The following is a 19,190-nucleotide window of genomic DNA, read 5'->3' as shown; positions in this document are numbered from 1 at the left end:
TGTTATATTTTGGGAGAACTAATTTTTATTTTGTTTTATTTTTGCAATACTAATTTGCCTCCATTTCTTCCTTTAGATTTGTTTGTTCCAATATCTATAATCGTACAAAAATTAGTTTGAAAACGTTTTTAAAAAAAATAGTACTAAGTGACAGGCACAATCATATTTGAATATGACATTAACAAAATTTTAACGTTTTTAGATGCTACCGACATAACTTGAAATATTACACATCGATTGTAAGCAAGTAAATGTCACTCAACTAAATTTAATTTGAATCTAGGAACCTCAAAATTTTGACACCATAGCAAAATAATCATTTTTGTTGTTGGAACCAAACCTAATTTTAACCCAGTAGATTTGACAATTTTTTAACTAATTGATTTAGACCTGATTTGGTACTGAGGTAATTCTGAAAAAAACTGATATAAAAAAAAGCTGGGAGTTGTTTTTGTGTTTGGTAAACATTCAGCTTCAGCTTTTTTTCACAGTTTTGGGTGAAAAGAAAGCCAAAAACAAGAAGTTGCAAAACCCAGCTTTGAAAAATCGGCTTTTTTTCATATCTGTTTTACATAAAAGTTTACCAAACACTATAATACTGTTTTTTTTTTTTTTTTTCAAAAGCACATTTACAAAAAAGTTTACCAAATACTCTGCTGCTTTATTTCACAGCCGCTTATTCTCACAGCACAGCAGAATCAGTTTTTTTTCAAAGCACAGCAATACCAAACCAACCCTTAAACTTTAATTGTGTAAAATTTCAAGTAAACTTTTCACCATCCAACACAAATTTGGCAGAAAATGCCTTAAGTTTGAATTCATGTCTGCTGTTAGTAACAAATATTTAATGATTATACTCACTTATCAAGTATATCAAAAATTTAGTGAGCAAATATATTTTACTTAAATTGTGATCAGTATCCAATTAAATAATAATATATATATATATTTTTTAATTTGTGATATATACCTAATCAAGCTAGTCATACGTGCATATATTTCATTTTATACAACAATAGAAAGATGTGATGTGCCATAGTTTTATTTTTTTAATTTATTAGGAGGATGTGACACGTATAATTGTCGGCACACTAAACATAATTTATTTCTTCTCCTAGTTGCCACGTGTCGAGAATTGAGGACAATTTATTTAATTCGAATATCTTAATCAACTTTGGATTAATTATCGGATTAATTGTAGGAAACCGAGAGTTTGATGGAAGGGATCCGGAGATGATCTCTTTCTTTACTTGTAAACTCTAGGCTCACTTGGAAATTATAGCATATAATATTTATTGGGACAGTTCTGTGTCACTATCATTTTACACAATTGTCAACACACATTTTTATGAGGTACACTTCGTCATGTATTTTAACTATTTAAACCGTTTATCATTAAAGTCTTCCCTTAAATATCATGTCTATCAAAAATCACCCAAATCTGAACAACTAAGGGTTTAAAGTTTCTTTGTAGAATCGCATGTGTTCATTTTCTTCACTACATATATTCTAAAAAGTAAACGATTCAAATTATTAAAATACATTATAAAGTAGTATTCACATAAACACTGTTAAAAGTTGTGTAAAACAATTGAACCCCACGTCCGCCCCCAATATTAAATAACGTGAAACTATGAAATTGGTAAGACCACAACAAACGAATTTTTTTTTTCTTGTTTTTTTTTTTTTTTTTTTTTGGAGAACACGAATTTGCTTCACTTAAGGTAAACGTTCCTTTGTAAGAAGTCAACTATCACATTCTAATTAAGAATTTGATTTAATTTCGTGTTGTCTAATTTTATTTTTTTGTTCATAAGATATTGCTGGTTACCGTGTTTTGCTCAATTCTAATGTGGTTATTATGTTTAATTTGTTAGCAATAGTACGGATTGTTTGAGACAACTTTTGAATTACAAAGTAACGTTCCTAACTAAGTGTTGCACCAAAATTTTAAAATGTTTATGAGGCATACAAATACTTTCCAATAAAAACTTGGAAGTTTTAATTAAAAAATTAACGTGCTTATAGTAAAATCACTTATTGCAAAAACGCCGTAAATGCTTTTTCAAAAGTAGTTTTAAACAAGCCGTTAGACAAGTGACTAAAAAAGAATGGGGCTTACAAGGGAAAACAGTAAAAGTGGCCCAATAGTCCAGACTCGGCCCATGTCCAGTTACTCAAAAGAACAGGAGAAAAATCGCGGGAAAATCAAGAACTGCAAAAAGCAGCTTTACTAGGGCACACGTCCTCTGAGACTTGGAGTGATTTGGGGGCTGCAATCAAGTCGAAATCAAAGCCATGGAGATGAACGACGGCGAGAACGAAAAGTTTGGGTTCTCCAGAAACTACTTTCTGGCAAAGGAGCTCCGCGGTTCCGGCAAGAAATCGCAGTCGAAGATCTCAGATATCGATATCGTCGACGAACAGGTAATGCTGGGTCGCCTTCAATTCCTTCAAAATTTCCAAATTTTTTTGTTAATTTTGTTAAATCTTGAAACTTTGGCCGGAACTAGTTGCGGCGGCGGCTCAAATCGAACCCAAACACGAGAAAGAGGTGAAGGATGTGATGAATAGTTATAAGAGTTCGTACCCAGAATGGGCTTTTGAGCTTTGGTATTCCTCTAGCTTGTAGATTGATTAGAAATGTTTGAAATGCTGTTATTTCAATTGGGTTTTTAGATTTCTTTGTTTCTATTTCGGCATTCAGGTTTCGTTTGTGTCTAGGATTGGATAACTCGTATGGTTAGGTGTACAACGAAATGAGAAATGAAAATAGAGGTGAAGGAATTTTCATTTTCTAGGGATTAGAAGGGATAAGTTACGAGGCCTCGATATCCCACTAGTTTATTGCGATTGCAAGTGATAAGTTTTCATCATGACTTGTCCATGAACATGCCTTGAATATAGTGAGTTATTCAATTCATGCCAATCCTGGGCACCAAACGAGCCCGTAATGTTCTCATCCAGATGGACTTGCAAATTGTTTGCCAAAAGAGAACGTATTGATCATTCTGGCTGCATATGCCACAAATTATAGTGCTTTTTTGTACTTGAGTATATAATTGACCACAACTGCTTTGATGCATTCATTCTATAGGCAATATCTACTAATATTTTCTTACAACAAGGAGTTGCGTTATATTCTTTTAACAAATGATTTAGTTGTGGACTTGATGCCTTCCATTTCGAATCAGTTTTTCCGTAGATTATAGTTGAAAGGTTCTGCTAATGTGTGTTCTTATTCACCCTTTTTTAATGTGTAGATGTGGTCTTGGCCTTCTTATGTATGGATTTGGATCTAAGAAGGCCTTGCTTGTAGATTTTGCTTCAACATCGTTAACCGAGTATTCTGTGGTTGTTGTCAATGGATATCTGCAGGGAACAAATATAAAACAGGTAATATATTTTGGATACGGTTCCAAAGCATTTTGTTATCGTTCTACATTTACCAATTGTATGGCTTTACCGGGCTACCAAATGTTTGCAATGTAGGTTGTGGTAGCCTTAGCTGAACTTCTGTGGGATCAATTGAAAACCAAAAGGAGTCCTTCCAGGAGCTCGTCCAAAGCGCAACAGCCATTTAATTCCAGATCCATGGATGATCTTCTTGCATTTTTGGATGGATCGGAAGATACCACAAACGAATGTGTAGTATGTGTCGTCATTCACAACATTGATGGACCTGGATCAAGGGACTTGGAAAACCAACAGTGTCTTGCACAAGTTGCTTCTTGTTCTCATATTCGCATTATGGCCTCTATTGATCATGTGAATGCACCTCTTTGTAAGTCTTTTCTTGTTATAACTTGTTATATCGGTTTACTTAGGACCTCTGAATTCTGAGTCTCTGACTCATGTTGGTTCCTGAAACTTTGCGTCTCTGTCTTCATAAACATAAAACTAAAGAAACCGTTTTTTGTTACTCTGCAAAACAACAATATCATATGCCATCAACTTAATCACACCTTCTTTTCCTTTAATAGTGTGGGACAAGAAGATGGTTCACACACAGTTCAACTGGTGCTGGCATCACGTTCCTACCTTTGCACCATACAAGGTCGAAGGAATGCTCATTCCGCTGATCCTTGCACATGGAAATACCACCCAAAGTGCCAAAGGTGCTACAATAGTTTTGCAGAGTTTCACATCCAATGCTCAGAGCGTGTTCAAAGTTCTTGCAGAATATCAACTATCCCACTCGAACGAAGAAGGTAAGTAGCTATAAAGACTATATTAACTCTTGGAGCTTTAACCTCTATAATCCATTCCATCCGTTATCTGATAACTTCCGTATTGTTCAGGGATGCCGATTGATAATCTCTACGCAACCTGTCGAGAGCGGTTCCTTGTGAGCAGCCAGCTTACCCTTAACTCCCATATGACAGAATTCAAAGATCATGAGTTGGTGAAGACCGAAAGGAATTCTGACGGCCAGGATTGCTTGCACATCCCTCTCACGAATGAGGCACTTGAAACACTGCTAGCGGATCTGAGTCAATGACTTGTAATTAAACTACTCAGTCCTTCAAAATTATGTAGATTTTATGTCCTGATACAAGTGGCAATAATCCAAAATTTTCACTCCCGGCTTAAAAATTGACGATGTATTGAAGTGTGCACTAATCTCCTCGTGCTCCAATCATGTAGAAAAATTGACAAATTTGAATGTAGGGGGTCAAATTTGAACGTTTAAAAAAATAAATGGCTCAAATTCAAATTAAGAGTCGAAAAAGCAAAAAAAAATTTGACTGGTATTTAAATGGTTTATTTATGCAAATGCAATCATTCAGGGCAATGGTTTATCTCATAAGCGGGTGCGTTGAACGCGTAGTTGAAATGAAAAAGACAAATTAGATGGACTAGGATTTGAGTCAATAGAATAGCAGCCAAACACACCTGCGTAGTTGAAATGAAAATGACAAATTAGATGGACTAGAATTTGAGTCAATAGAATTGAAAATGACAAATTAGATGGACTAGAATTTGAATCAATAGAATAACAGCCAATTTGAATGAAGGTGGAAACAGTGCAAGAAAACGACAAAGTTATCAAACAACGTTACTACACGGACTAATCTTCCCCCAAAAAATCAAACGCAAAAAAGGGCGATAAAAAAATAACTCACAAAATTAGCAACTCTTTGGCGTACGGGTCTATGTCTATCCAGCGTGCTGACACCTCCATTCAATAAAACACCACCACGTGTGAAGTAAGCGTATTTCCATGATTAAAGGCTCAAACTTACAGGATTTGGCACGCTTTTTTGGTGGCGAAGTGTGGAGAGAATTTTTGGTGTGCTGCAACGGTTTAGTATAATAAATATCATGAGAAGTTGTTGAATATTTTCAATGCACCGAAAAATACGACAGTTTGGACAAATCAGAGCAAAGTTATCTGTCCCACCGCACCTACCTCCCTCCCTCTCAAAATCTTTATACATACGTCGTACAAGGTTTTTTTATACTTTATTAACATTTGGAGTTTATTTATACTTTCATTAAGTATAACATAAGATTTTATAGTATCCACTTGTGTAAATATTTTAAATTGACGATCGAATTAGTTCTTGTATTCATATAGGATCCAAGAGTGTAGCTATAAAAAATCATCAAAATCGGAGTTAAAACTATTGTTAAATGGAGATTTTTCGTTTATAACCGTTGAAAAGGTTTGTCCCATTACTTGTGTATGCAATCTCGAAGCATATACAAACAAGTTTGACGGTTGGATCTTTGAAACTAGTTTCGTACAATGTGTTTCCCATCAAGTTCAATGGTATATATATTTACTAAGTATATTTTAATTTATTTATTTTGTACTTATAACACTTAAGAAATTGAATGATATATATGTAAAAAAAAATTATTGTGGGTTTTTGTTAGAAAAAATATATTATTGTAGGGTTTAAGTAAAAAAATTGAATTTGAAAGGAGGAAAGTCATATTTTCAGTATTTTTTATAATTTTTTTTTTTAAATAATACCTTGCGAGACACCTTAATGTGATCGTCGCGTAAAACCACTTTGTGCGACGTCAAATTGTATACTTATGTCATGCCAGTTGTGATAATTTTGGTGGTGCAATACTGAAAAATAGGCGTTTTTTTTTCAAGTTTCCAAGTTTGGACCCCAACTATTTCTTTCCCGTAGACCTCACGTTTCCCTCTCGCTCATTTCTCCCCCTCTCTCTTTCCCGTAGACCACTCTCTCCTCTTCTTCGCAAGCTTCAACCCCAAATCTTGAACCCAAACATGTCTTTCCTCTTCACAATCTCAAATCCAACCACCACCACCACTACTCTGTCGGTTGTCTCTCTCCCTCTCGTTCTAAACAACGGCCCGCCACGCGAATCAAGTCCCAAAATAAAGGTAAGGGTTTCTGTTTTTTTATGGGTTTTTGTTATTTAGGGCTTAGGCTCAAATTGCATGTCGATTTTTGAGTACTTTGTCGAAATCTCCAGATAAAATTGGATGTTGGTTCTGGTTTAGGGTCAGATTGCTTTTTTCGTGATGTGATTCGAGTTGATTGTCTGAAGTTTTTGCAATTTTGTTGATCTGTATATGTGTTTTGTGTATGAACATGGAGGTGTTCTTGGTGGACTAGGGAGGAAGGAAGGTTTAGGCGATTGAGGAACTTGGATATTGATTAAAGTGAATCTTGTCTGCAGGTTATTTGCTTAAATCGTATATTTTTTTTGTTTGAGGAAATTGAATATTTGGATGTGAATTGAGCATTGGATAGTGATTTGATATTGGTAGGGACGATAAGAGTAATGAAGTCCAACATGTGTTTTTGTACATTTGGTTTTCCTGTGTCTTTACTTCATGGCGCAAGAATATATTCACTTTTATCGTTTCAAAACCCTAGCTAATGTGATTATAATTCCGGACCCATTTTGCCATCTTGGCATTTTTTCATCTCACCTAGTTTAAGTGATACGTTAGAAATGTAAATGCTTGCAGATGGAAGGATAGTATGGTAAGAGTGATTGGCCGGCTGTCGAATATTAGGTTGTATGTTGAATAATTTGTTCATGGTTTATGTCGTTAGTCTGTTGGCAATTCGTGTTAGGAAAAAGAAAAACACAGGGGTCTACCATTTCAATATCTCTTCCAGGAGTGCATAAGCTTATTCCATCATTAATTCCTTGAGCGTGAGATGAAGGATTTAGGTTGCAAATAGCAAATTTAACTTTTTTTCCTTAAGGGTAAATGATCAAATTTAGCAAAAGCTATTACTTCGTAATGCTGCAATTATTTCTTTGTAATGGTCATGGATATGCAAAAGTAACTTTAATTTCCTCATGTCAGTTTTTTTTTTTTAAAGTATTGTATTGAAATGTTTTACCTTTCCTACTTAACACTCTCCAATTATAATGCGAAACGGGAAAATTCATTCCTATTTATATGTCAATCACAATTGTTGTATTTTTTCACCGCAGTTTGATTAGATGCTAACAATTTAATCTCACCATAGACAAGAAGGAAAATGCTCTCCTTTCATCCCCAAAGGTCAACTGCTGCATGTTAATGCATGCAGTGTGTACTTTTTGTTTTTCCTAAAATTCCAAAGTTGGTTTATTTGTTCAGTTTTCTTTACTTTTTTCTTCTAGTTTCAAACGCAAGGAAGGATTAGTTTTCTTTGTTTAAATTGTCTATTTTTTTTGTTTGAGGAAATTGGATATTTGGATGTGAATTGAGCATTGGATAGTGATCTGATATTGTCTTAAGTCGATCTTCATGTGTACATAGAATTGAGTTCTTGATAAGTAGAGGTACTAACTTTGACTGGCTCTGTTTGCAAAGGATTATGGATTTGGTAATTTGTTTTCTTTAGTCGTTTCGATTAGTAATTTTTGTGATTAAACACACTAAGCTTGGGAGATCAAATTATATGTAGTAAAAAAAAAAACAGTCCATCGTGCTACCTTCGATTAGTAATTGTTGTGATTAAACACACTAAGCCTAGGAGATCAAATTATAGAAAGTTGGGTTGGTGTTTGATAGATTAGGATAGGTCTCTTGGTTTAGGTTTAACTTTTTTTAATCAATCGTGCTGCCTTGGATTCATTACACTTTTTAATCTTCGGTTAATGTTTGTTCAGTTTTCTTTGCTTTCTTCACACATGGTTTATTTGTTCAGTTTTCTTTGCTTTTTTCTTCTAATTTCAAATGCAAGAAATGATTAGTTTCTAATGTTATATTTTTATTGTTCAAAAAGTGTATAGATGTCGCAGTTGATCACTCATCGTCGGAGTGTGACCAATGCGCCTCCCGCATTATCAGCATTTACTACTCCAGGCGTGAGTGCTCCATTGATTGGGGAGCCTACACCCCTTAATGAGGCTACTCCTACGGTGTCTCAGGTGCCCGTCTCATTGACGTCATTAGTGTTGGTTTAGCCGCTCAGTGCACGGCGGCCTCATCGGCGCCGCCGCGAGCAGGAGTCTTTGCGGGTTGTGAATTACTGTTATTTTACTATTTTAAGGTTTTGGGAAATACTATACTATCAGGAGAAGTTGTGTCGATTTTTTTGTACAAATTTAAGCTTAGGGTTTTCACCATTTAAGTATTTTTGGCTAGCTAAAAAAAAATCAGGGGGTCTAGTTGAATGCTGAAGTAGGTACATAGCGTACGTCAGGCCGCCTCCAAGATCAAGATTGCGTATGACCCGCGACATCGTGAAGCGGCTACCTCACAGCAACATAGCAGCGTCGTTAGTAGATGTGGTGTTGTTATTCGACAAAATTGTCCTTTTTATATTCGTAGGTCATTTATGATCTTCAGGACATATCCCCCGAGGCCATGGCCTACTTAGAGGAGTCTTTAGCAACCTGGTACAAATAGTGCAAGAACAGTTTTCACACGTATTTTAAGCGATGGAATGATCCGGAGATTGCTCGCCTATATGTTCCAATCGAGTTGCAGGACCGACCGGAGGATTGGGAGTGGCTCTGCAAACATTTTACAGACCCAAAATTTGTGGTATGTACATAATATTTTAATAATAATTTATTATTGTTTTAGTTATTTTTTAAGCTTTTATTATTATTTTATTTCAAATAGTTGCACTAACATGTATATTGTGTGTTTAACAGAAGAAATCTATTGCTAGCAAGAAAGCTCGGGAGTCAAAGACACTTCTCCACCATTTCGGTTCGAAACCCTTTTCGTATAGGCTTGAGGCACGACATCAGGTAAAAGTATATTAACTTTGAAATTTTATACAATTTATTTATTATTATTGATTAATAAAATTTTCTTAATGTTTTTTTTCTTCAAGATGGTTATAAGTTTTTAGAGATCGACCTGTTCGAGGAGGTTTACGTTCGACCTGGTGATGAGACCACGGATCAGTTTCATGTAAGTATATGTAATTCTTATTATTCTTATATGTATGAATCGTTCAAATATTATTTATATTTTGTTATTAAACATTATATGTTTTTTCTTTATTATTACAGGTTGTTATGGTGGAAAAGAGCACTGCTGTTCTCTAAGAAGCAACATCGCAGCTTCCCCTAGAGACCCCGATCGAGGATGTCACGGTACTCGAGGATGTAGGTTTTCAGATCCTGACTTATGTCTTGGATCAAAACTTCAGTCGTCATCATGACAAGGTTGTTCGGTGTATGGGTAAAGCGCGGGTTCATGAGACATGTGCCTCTTCTTCCATATTTAACACAGCAGAGGTCAATGCATTAAAGGAGGAAGTGACAACCCTAAAAGGTTAGCTTGCGGTCCAGGGTGAGGAGATAAAGGCCCAGCGAGGAGATGAGGACCTATGCCTGGACGGTGAGAGACCTTGTACGAGCCATATAGATGTCCGACCTCCAAATCTCGCTACCAGCACTTGATCTTACTCTACCTTTGACCTCAGAGCTACCTCGCCCTGCTGATACCCAGTAGCTTGATGTATCAAACCTAGAAGACTAATTGTAGTTTTTTTTTTTGTTCGGACATCTTGTATGTACAATTTCATATATTTTATAACTAAATACTTTTGCTTGGTTAATTAATTATTGTTTAGAATTTAATTACAATATTTATTAAAAAAAATTAAATTTTTTTTTTTGACATAAACAAAAAAAAAAAAGGGTTTGCATGATGCATGCCTACGTCGCTCAAAGCCACTAAGCCACTTGGCGCAACACATGTCCTATGTCGCGCAAAGCCACCTAAATCACTTTGCGCGACGGACTCCCTGCGTCGCACAAATTGTCATTAAGCGACGTGTGTTTCCTCTTCGTTGCGCAAATCCTATTGTCACTGCCTTTGCACGATGAAGGTTTTGTTGTGCTATTTTTCAGGCAACGATTTTTGACTTTGCACGACGAAGGTACCTACGTCGCTCAAAGTGATTTTTCTACTAGTGGATTAAGGCTTAAACTTACAGAATCTGGCACGCGTTTGGTGGCGAAGTGTGGAAAGAATTTTTAGTGTGCTACGGCACGGTTTAATATAATAAATGTTATGAGAAGTGGTTCAATATTTGAAAAAAGAAAATATAATTATTTATATTATGATTCTTGATGTACTCAATTGTGTTCCAGGTATTACAAGTATAACTTTGTACAAATCAGACCAAATGTCCTAATATGTCGAGCATAAAAAAGAATTTTTTTTTCAATGTGCTCACACAACAAGTACATCAAATATAATAATACAATTAATTAAAAACTTAAAAAAAATTAATCAATTATATTTTGACCCTTTATATATCTATATAGGGATAAGATTCAGAAACAAAAATTTTTACAAATGCTTTTACACTCTTTTTAAGCCTTTTGATTACATGACATCTAAGAGTTCTTATTTATTTATTAAATGACATGGATGCTTATGTGAATTTTAATTACTATTAAAGATAAAAAAAAACATAAAATCTGGAAAATAAAAAATATAATTAAAAAAGAAAGATAATTTAAGTGAAATTGGTTCTCTAATTCCTATTTCGATCAAGACTTGGATTCAGACTTTGAACCCTAATAAAAATATCATGAAACTTCTTCTTTAAATTCATATGCTTGTGCAATCAAACACATGCCTGATTTCACCCATGTATTGAAAGGTTCTCGCAAACAGACCTGATATTATCAGAGAAGATTATATGAACGAACTGTGCATTCTTCAAGATGACGTTCCTCCCTTCCCCAATAAGGTAGAATCTCAATTTACCAAAAAGTTATTGGTTCCAGTTGCTTGCATTTGTGATGAGACACTTCTACTTTGTGGGGTTTGCTTAATTTATTATAGCATATGGCATGCATTGATTCAGGCTGCCTTCGAGATAACACAAGAAGAAATGGGGCGACCCCTCGAAGCTGTTTTCAGTAAAGTTTCATGATTTTTTTTGAAAAGTGTTGTTGGTACTTCAAAAATCTCATTCTATACTCTTTATAAGTGTATTTTTCTTACCAAATATAGAAAGTTTGGAGTGTAGAATAACATTTTTGAAGTGCTAATAGCAATTCTCTTTTTTTATTAGATTCGAAGTCTGAATCCAAGTTTTGATTGAAATAGAAACGAGAGAACCAATTTCAGTTAAATTACCTTCCTTTTTTAATTATATTTTTTATTTTTCAGATTTTATGTTTTTTTCAGTTTTATTTTATGTTTAATACTAGTTAAAATCAATATAAGCATCTATGTCATTTAATGAATAAATAAGAACCATTGGATATCATATAATCAAAAGGCTTGAAAAAAATGTAAAAGTATTTATAAAAATATTTGTTACTTGATTCTATCCCATATATATATATATATATATATGTACACACACATATATATATTCAGTGCACCCAAAAATATGACAGTTTGGACAAATCAGAGCAAAGTTATCTGTCCGACCTCCCCTCCCTCCCACCCTCTCCTCTCTCTCTCTCTCTCTCTCTCTCTCTCTCTCTCGCTCTCTCAAAATCAGCAGAAAGTCCAAAAAGTCCAAAGCTGGAAAAACGCCCATTCCCCTGCCCGAAAGATGCAAGCTTTTTACTTGGGATGGAAACCAGATAATCACACCCTCCATCTCTTCATCCGTTTGATCGAATTGAACTCCAACCCAATAATTATCTGCAGTTCCTAGAGAAACCCAATTCGAAAAGTCAGCGTTTTTCAGCTCGAGTTCTGAGAATTCTGCAGAAAGAAAGAGTTGGGTTGCTGGGAGCGGCGGAGGAGATGTGGGGGTTCGGGGGTCGGTGTTATTGGGGAAGGAAGCAGCGGCGGAGCGATGGGGTTGAAGGGATAGTGGTGTTGTTTGCGTGGATGTCGAGCCAGGAGAGGCAGCTGAAGAGCTTCGTGGAGCTCTACTCGTCTTTGGGTTGGAACTCTTTGGTCTGCCACTCTCAATTTCTCAATATGTAAGTTGTTGTTCGGATATTTTCGCTGAATTGGTGATGTTTTTCCTATCAAGTTTCTGCTTTTACTTTCGTTCCCAATCGGGTTTGACTTGTTTTGATGAATACGTAAATTTGTGGAGGAGAAATATTATTTCGATGGCTTGCAACTTATTTATACTAGTTGGCGGCGTTTAGGGAAACATTCCTGGCAGCAGGCATGTTACAGAGAAAGGAAGGACTGCCTTTAATTGACGGAATTATTCTTTTGTACATGAATGTTTCAAGAAGATTACTAAGTACATCGTTGTTTATATTCTTCCTCCCAGTGATGATATAATTCGCCTTAAAATTCAATCTTTAAATGTTTCAAAGCTCAAAATAACTTGCAGAACTTGCAGAACTTGAGCTATTATGTTTGGATCTGTCTGTTTTTGTGGCTGCAATCAATCATTTATGTATAATTGCTACTTGTAGAATGACATGGGGCGGTTTGCACGCATCATTTTGATTTTGGACTAACGTTTGATATGCATGATTTCTGCAGGTTCTTCCCTGAGAAGGCTACAACTATAGCAACGGATATTCTAAATGAACTTGTTGAGGTCAGTTGTAACTTATACCACAGTTATATATTAATAGGTTCAGAGATACTAAAGAACCTGTTTAATTGATTTTCCTGAGTAAAGTTGACCAATTACCGCTTTCCTTTTTATATGAAATACAGGAGTTGAAGATTAAGCCTTGCCCAGTGGTCTTCGCTTCTTTTTCTGGTGGTCCAAAAGCCTGTATGCTCAAAGTTCTTCAGGTAAACTCCTTTCAGTTCTGAATGCTCCATATTTTTTCGTACTTTCAATGTCAAAAGGATTTCACTGGTCATGTAAAGTAGCAAGCATCCAATTGATTGAGGATAAGTATTGACTGCATCTTTCATTTTGTGCAGATAATTGAGGGAACTTGTGAAGAAAAACTGAGTCTGGTATACTCTTTTATTCCTTTGAATTTCATTAGTGACTGACTTGACTTATAAAAAATAATGTAATTTTTGTATTTAAAAGACGTTGAGGCGTCACATAAGGGGACCAATGAAGAAAACGACTGCCAATCTCATTTATCACTGAAATATTTTAGGTGATCATTGGTATTTTTTATGTTAGGGGCAATATGGGGTGGAACGTTCCATTTGGACTGATTCTTACAGTTTTGAGAGTTCTATTATCCGTAATCTTATTAATCTTCATCTTTTTGACCGTGAAGGATGATTGCCGACTGGTTAAAGACTGTATTTCTGGCCACATCTTTGATTCCTGTCCAGTGGACTTTACTAGTGATCTGGGTGCTAAATTCGTTCTTCACCCAAGTGTCCTGAAAATATCTAAGCCACCAAGATTTGCATCCTGGATGGCGCAGAGCATTGCATCTGGGCTCGATGCGCTCTTTCTTAACAGGTTTGAGTCACAACGTGCTGAGTATTGGCAGACTCTCTACTCCACAATTGTGAGTAACTAAGTATACTCCAGGCTGTCCTCTATCTAAAATGTCATTTTGTTCTCTTCATTTATTCTTTATGATTCTTATGCAGGGCATGCAGGCGCCGTATCTCATCTTATGCTCGGAGAATGACGATCTTGCCCCCTATCAAGTTATCTATAATTTTTCGCAACGCTTACGAGAACTTGGGGCTGATGTTAAACTAGTAAAATGGAATGGCTCTCCTCACGTAGGTATGCTTCTAAACTTAAACTCAAAGGCTATTTATTGAGAAAGTTGAGGTTCTCCCATAAAACTTATTGGTAATATGGGGAGTAGCCCAACTTATAAGCCGATGCAAGGTTCCTCCTCCCATCAATATGAGATTTATTCCCCCTCACGTGTGATGGTGGAGCATGTGTGGCTGTTGGGCATCATATCTGGGACAACTGCTCTAATAATAGGAAGAAGTTGGGGTTTCACCATATTGCCATTGATTTTACAGTAGAACCTCAACTTTCTTCATGGTATAAGAGCAGGTTAGCCTGCATGTGAAGTCCAATGACCACATGTGCTCCACGTCAGCCAGTTCTTATTTATTTCCTTTCTTTCCAAATTCTTATTTATTTACTTTCTTCTCTCTTATCGATAGCATATGTGAATATACTAAAATCCTACAACTTGATTCATTGTTTCACTCACAGGTCATTACAAGCATTATCCAGTTGACTACAAGGCTGCCATAACCGAACTCCTTGGTAAAGCAACCAGAGTTTATTCCCTAAGAATTAGACGGCTGGAAGGGGAAACAATTGGCATGCAGGCAACACAAGATGAGATCGTTGACAATGAACCAATGAATAGCCTTAGAAAAGCTGCAGGAGGCTCAAATGGGTTTCGAGGAGTCACTCTGGCCTCAAGTGATCACTTCTTCACGCCCGGCTCAATGGAGTACGAGGGAGGTAGAGATGTTGGGTCCATGCAAGACGAGCGCAAGGAAGGGATAATTCACCTGCCTAACCCGCCAACTCCAAGCATGAATGCCCACGGGGTTCTTGGTCAGATCCTTTTCGACGTCTGTGTTCCAAAGACTGTTGAGGATTGGGATATAAAGTCGTCATCAGGTTCTTTGAACGGGAAAGGCAGCTCAATCGCTTCAAGAAGACGACATGCCCCCTTTAATCCAATCAAGTGCATACGTCGCTCAAGATTATAATTTGGCACAAGACAAGAGAGATGAAGTTTGTTATCTTTACTTTTTCATTTCTTGCTTTGTTTCTGGAATAAGGAGGATAAGGTACATTCGGAGGCGGTAAGCCGACGATGATCTCATTCTCCGGCATAAAACATGTACTGGCACTGAAGAAACTTTAGGTGGGTGATGAGAATCGTTGTAATGAATATTAGAGGAAGCTGTAAATGTAGAAAAGAAATGAATCGTATGAGTTTGGCAAAATATTAATGTTTTTTATTTTATTTTATTTATTTATTTATTTAACAAACGATATTATCTATATATAGGTAAAGTCTCACGATAGGTTAGTCTTAAAGTTTCTTATACCAAAATAAATCTTAAGAAAATATGAGTTTGGTCATACTTTGTCCAACGAAAGTCAACTTATGTCATTTTGAACTTGAAACTCAATTTCGTCTTACTTTGTTTCTTTTTATGAAAAATCAATCAAATCATTCATGTGTACAAAATAACACTAAAAATATTTAATATTTTCAAAATAGTAATGAATATACAATCATGTATCTCATTTAGAGTTTAAACAATGAAATCTTGATAAACATTAATCAAATGATAAATTTAATTTTTTTTCATTTCTAATGTTAGGTAGATTGAATTTATAATTAAATGATGTGGCATTAACAAAAAATAAGTACGGTAATCAACATTAAATTAATAATCCAATAATAATGTTAGGAAGACTAAATTTGTAGACAAAATTTACAAACTAAATGATATGTCACAAATACATATGAGCATGTCTATCAATACTTAAATCATAATCCAATTACAAACTTTCATGTTATTTAATATACAAAATTTAATTTACGCACTTGGTCTTTATTAGCATTACCCTTATTCCGTTTATCTCAAGTAAACACGCCCTTAAGAACCATTGGGTAACTAGGATTGCAAGTGGTAAATTTTGAAAATTCGAATCTCAACCGTTGGATCGATTTGACGCTAATTGGTTGAGAAAGGAATAGACTATTCAGCTTAAATTCAAAGTTGAGTGCTGACCAATCAGCTTTACCTGTGACGCATCAATTACTCAACGCAGTGGGGAACTTAGCAGTCGACTACCACTGGGTTTTCAAATTTACAATTTCCCACGAGGGAGAGAGCCCAAGAAAATTTTCTGTTTGTTTCTCGGGAAAAAAAATGGTGGCGCCTAAGTTATCGTACGAGGAGTCTCGCCGGCAGCGAATGGAGGAAAACAAGAAGAGAATGGAAGCTCTGAATCTGCCTATGCTTGCTCAATCTCTTAAAAAAAACTCAAATTCTCCAAAACCCTCCCCTGTAATCCCTAAAACCCTCGACCCCTCCTTCTCTCACACAAAAAAAAAAGAAAAAAAAGCTCTCATTCTTAATTTCTCTTTTATTCGCAGATGAAGCGCGCGAAGGCCCGCACGGTGGAGAAGCAGTTGGTGGAGGTGAGGAGGTCCTCCCGGGTGGCAAATCTTCCGACCCCAGTCTACAAAGAAGTGGTGGGTATTTTGATTTTTCCTCTGATTGATCATATGCTTCTTTCTTTTTGTTTTCGAATTGGAAAGTTGAAATCTTTAATGATTTTATGGTTTGTAGAAGGTTGTGGTGGATCGGGAGATGAGGCCCAGAAGGTATTCTACTAATAGACATAGGGATTTGTCGAACCGGGTTTATGCTTCGGATGAGGCCAGAGATGACGCCACTGCGAGAGCTGAGGCATTAGAGTCCGGTTTGGGATCCAGTTACCCGACCATGGTGAAACCGATGCTGCAATCCCATGTCACCGGTGGATTCTGGCTGGTAAATTAGTCTGCTTCATATGATATATATTTCACATTTTCATTGTATGTTTCTTCTGTATTCTATATACTGTTGGTTGGTTGTTAAAAAGCTTGCGAACTTTGTACATTATCTCAACTGATTCAAGAACTGAGACATTGTTCGATTGACGTTCTGTTTGATGTGAAATTTGGCTCTAGGATTGGATTGAAATGGCTAACCCACTATATTCAAGGTATATTGAAGGCAAGGCAATCGATTTTTTATTTTGAGGGAATTAGACATGAAAAGAACTTATCCCTTCTAATCCTACCATTTTAGGGTATCCGCGGATAAGTTTCCTTAATGAGTAATCTATCTTCCACCTGCAAGTTGGACACAATTTTTGCATTCCTTCTTTCAGTATACCTTGAATATAGTGGGTTATCCATTTCAGTCTAATCCTAGACGCTAAACGAGGCCTACGTGTGTTATCAATTATCTTCAGTATCCTACTTCATAATGTGTAAGTATAGGCGTACTTGCACTCATTCTGTTTAATGTCTGCAAACTGCAACAGGGTCTTCCAAAATATTTCTGCAGCAAGAACCTCCCGAAACGTGATGATATTGTGACTTTGATAGATGAGGATGAGGATGAGTGCGAGGTTATATACTTGGCTGAGAAAAGAGGACTCAGTGGTGGATGGAGAGGGTTCGCAATTGATCATGGTTTGGTGGATGGGGATGCATTGGTCTTTCAACGAATTCGGCCTAAAACACTCAAGGTTTGGTTACAGGTTTCTTGACAAAGTTGAACTGAAATTACAACAGTTTAGTTCACAAGCTGCATAAAAGTTTTAGTATTTTACACTTGGTTTGGTTAAATGAGGCTGATTCTTTGTTAAGCTCCAGAATAAGTATATTACCTTTAATAGATACCAATTAATTAAACTAGATAAGTTCTCTACATATGTCCATTTGCTGTATGAGACCACCCTATCATCCTGGTTTCAGTGTGCGTTTTTTGTTTCATGTACTCGCATTGTCATTTCAGGTGTACATTATAAGGGTGGAAAGAGCTGAATAGGGCTACAAGCTTTAACTAATGTCAATGTTGGGTTTTTTGTGGTCATTGTTGCTGAGGTAAAGTTTTAAGTATTTTTCTCTTGCCCTTTCAGCTATGCATTGACAAATGGTTGAACAATATGTCATCTGATTTCTACCGCTTCCTCGTCATCTAAGACTGCTAGTGATGTTTTCTACGATTTGTAAATGCACATTTCATATGTAGCCTCTTGACCAAGTCATACATTTACTCATTTGCTTATGGTTTCCCAAGTTCTTCAACATATCAAGCCCAATGTTTGTTCTGCTGCGAGAAAACCTACAAAGCTGTGATTTAATGAACTTTAAGCTAGTTTCAGAGTTGATTCTTCATATGCAAACACTACGCAAGGCAGTTGTTTGCATTTATTTAGTTAGAATAAAGACTTCTCGAAAGTTCAAGACTCGAAAAATTTATCACATCATTGAAGTTACATAAGCTTGCATGATGCATCTGTCTGTGTTATACGTAGAAACGATGTATCTTCTAAATTCTAATGCCCCAAGTTGCTTGAATGGCATACTACGATGCATGTACCCGAAGTTGCCTTCAGTTTTCCCGTAACTGAACGAATGGCGTTCTTCCTTGTTTGCCTCTTGGACTAGGTTGCTTTCTGAATAATGTTGTTGGCAGTTTTTACCTCATTAGCGTTCAAGCGATTTTGTTCGTCTTAATTCTCCTGTCTTCTCCCTCACGCAGCTCTTTTACTTACTATTGCAGGTAAAAAGGATTTTGACAGACTCTGTTCAGCGACGAGCTTTATTTGTTTCGAGAAAATTACATGTTTTTTTGTGTGTAATAGAAACCACCAAGGGAGCCTTGTAGGGTTAGCGATGAAGCAATCGTCTGCAATCATATTTTTGAATGTTCTCCGGTGTCCCTTTAAGACTTGTATGAAGAACCCATGAAACGAACAAATATGAATGAACATCCGAGTTACTCTTATCTTTCACGTTTCTCTGCTTCTATATTTCACTCAAGATTTTCTTTAACATGGACACGCGACAAGCGATGACTAAACTAAAACCTCCAGTTGTTTGATTGTTGCATCGAGATAAACTTAGTTAGATTTAAATATCCTTGTGTTAGTATATCAATCTAATCGTATGTGACCCAACATGTGACAAAAATGCTGCTGCATTTCACCAGATTTACAGTCACTAGACCGATGGTAAATTTGAAAGTTTGAATTCACCACTTTAATATTAATTTTAATGGAGGTAAAAACAAAATATTTACGAACTCGAAAAAAAAAAAAAAAAAGAATAAATATTTACTGCTGGGTGCAGACCATTTCTCA

The 19,190-nt window shown here is 36.1% G+C and overlaps 2 protein-coding genes, 1 long non-coding RNA gene and 1 pseudogene across 3 annotated transcripts; all 4 read left to right on the top strand.

Moving 5' to 3' along the window:
• Positions 1-2,242: 2,242 nt before the first annotated feature.
• Positions 2,243-4,583, top strand: LOC137718610 (origin of replication complex subunit 2-like; annotated as a pseudogene).
• Positions 4,584-8,553: 3,970 nt separating this feature from the next.
• Positions 8,554-9,354, top strand: LOC137728655 (uncharacterized). Its single transcript, XR_011067931.1, has 3 exons — positions 8,554-8,983; positions 9,097-9,195; positions 9,282-9,354. It is a non-coding gene; the product is annotated as an uncharacterized lncRNA (long non-coding RNA).
• Positions 9,355-11,883: 2,529 nt separating this feature from the next.
• LOC137738316 (uncharacterized) lies at positions 11,884-15,282 on the top strand. Its single transcript, XM_068477956.1, has 7 exons — positions 11,884-12,357; positions 12,881-12,938; positions 13,061-13,141; positions 13,277-13,312; positions 13,591-13,830; positions 13,916-14,057; positions 14,508-15,282. Exons 1-7 carry the CDS (start codon positions 12,176-12,178, stop codon positions 15,017-15,019), a joined length of 1,251 nt encoding a protein of 416 aa, XP_068334057.1. The 5' UTR covers positions 11,884-12,175; the 3' UTR covers positions 15,020-15,282.
• Positions 15,283-16,198: 916 nt separating this feature from the next.
• On the top strand, positions 16,199-18,827 carry LOC137713729 (B3 domain-containing protein At3g19184-like). The gene is made up of 6 exons (XM_068453075.1): positions 16,199-16,336; positions 16,426-16,524; positions 16,622-16,825; positions 17,364-17,570; positions 17,840-17,928; positions 18,611-18,827. Exons 1-5 carry the CDS (start codon positions 16,199-16,201, stop codon positions 17,870-17,872), a joined length of 681 nt encoding a protein of 226 aa, XP_068309176.1. The 3' UTR covers positions 17,873-17,928; positions 18,611-18,827.
• The last annotated feature ends 363 nt before the right edge of the window (positions 18,828-19,190 follow it).

Source organism: Pyrus communis, chromosome 1, assembly GCF_963583255.1.
Source record: "Pyrus communis chromosome 1, drPyrComm1.1, whole genome shotgun sequence".
Classification (NCBI taxonomy): domain Eukaryota; kingdom Viridiplantae; phylum Streptophyta; class Magnoliopsida; order Rosales; family Rosaceae; genus Pyrus; species Pyrus communis.
The sequence above is the reverse complement of the archived record's forward strand: the minus strand, read 5'-3'. Positions and strand labels throughout refer to the sequence as shown.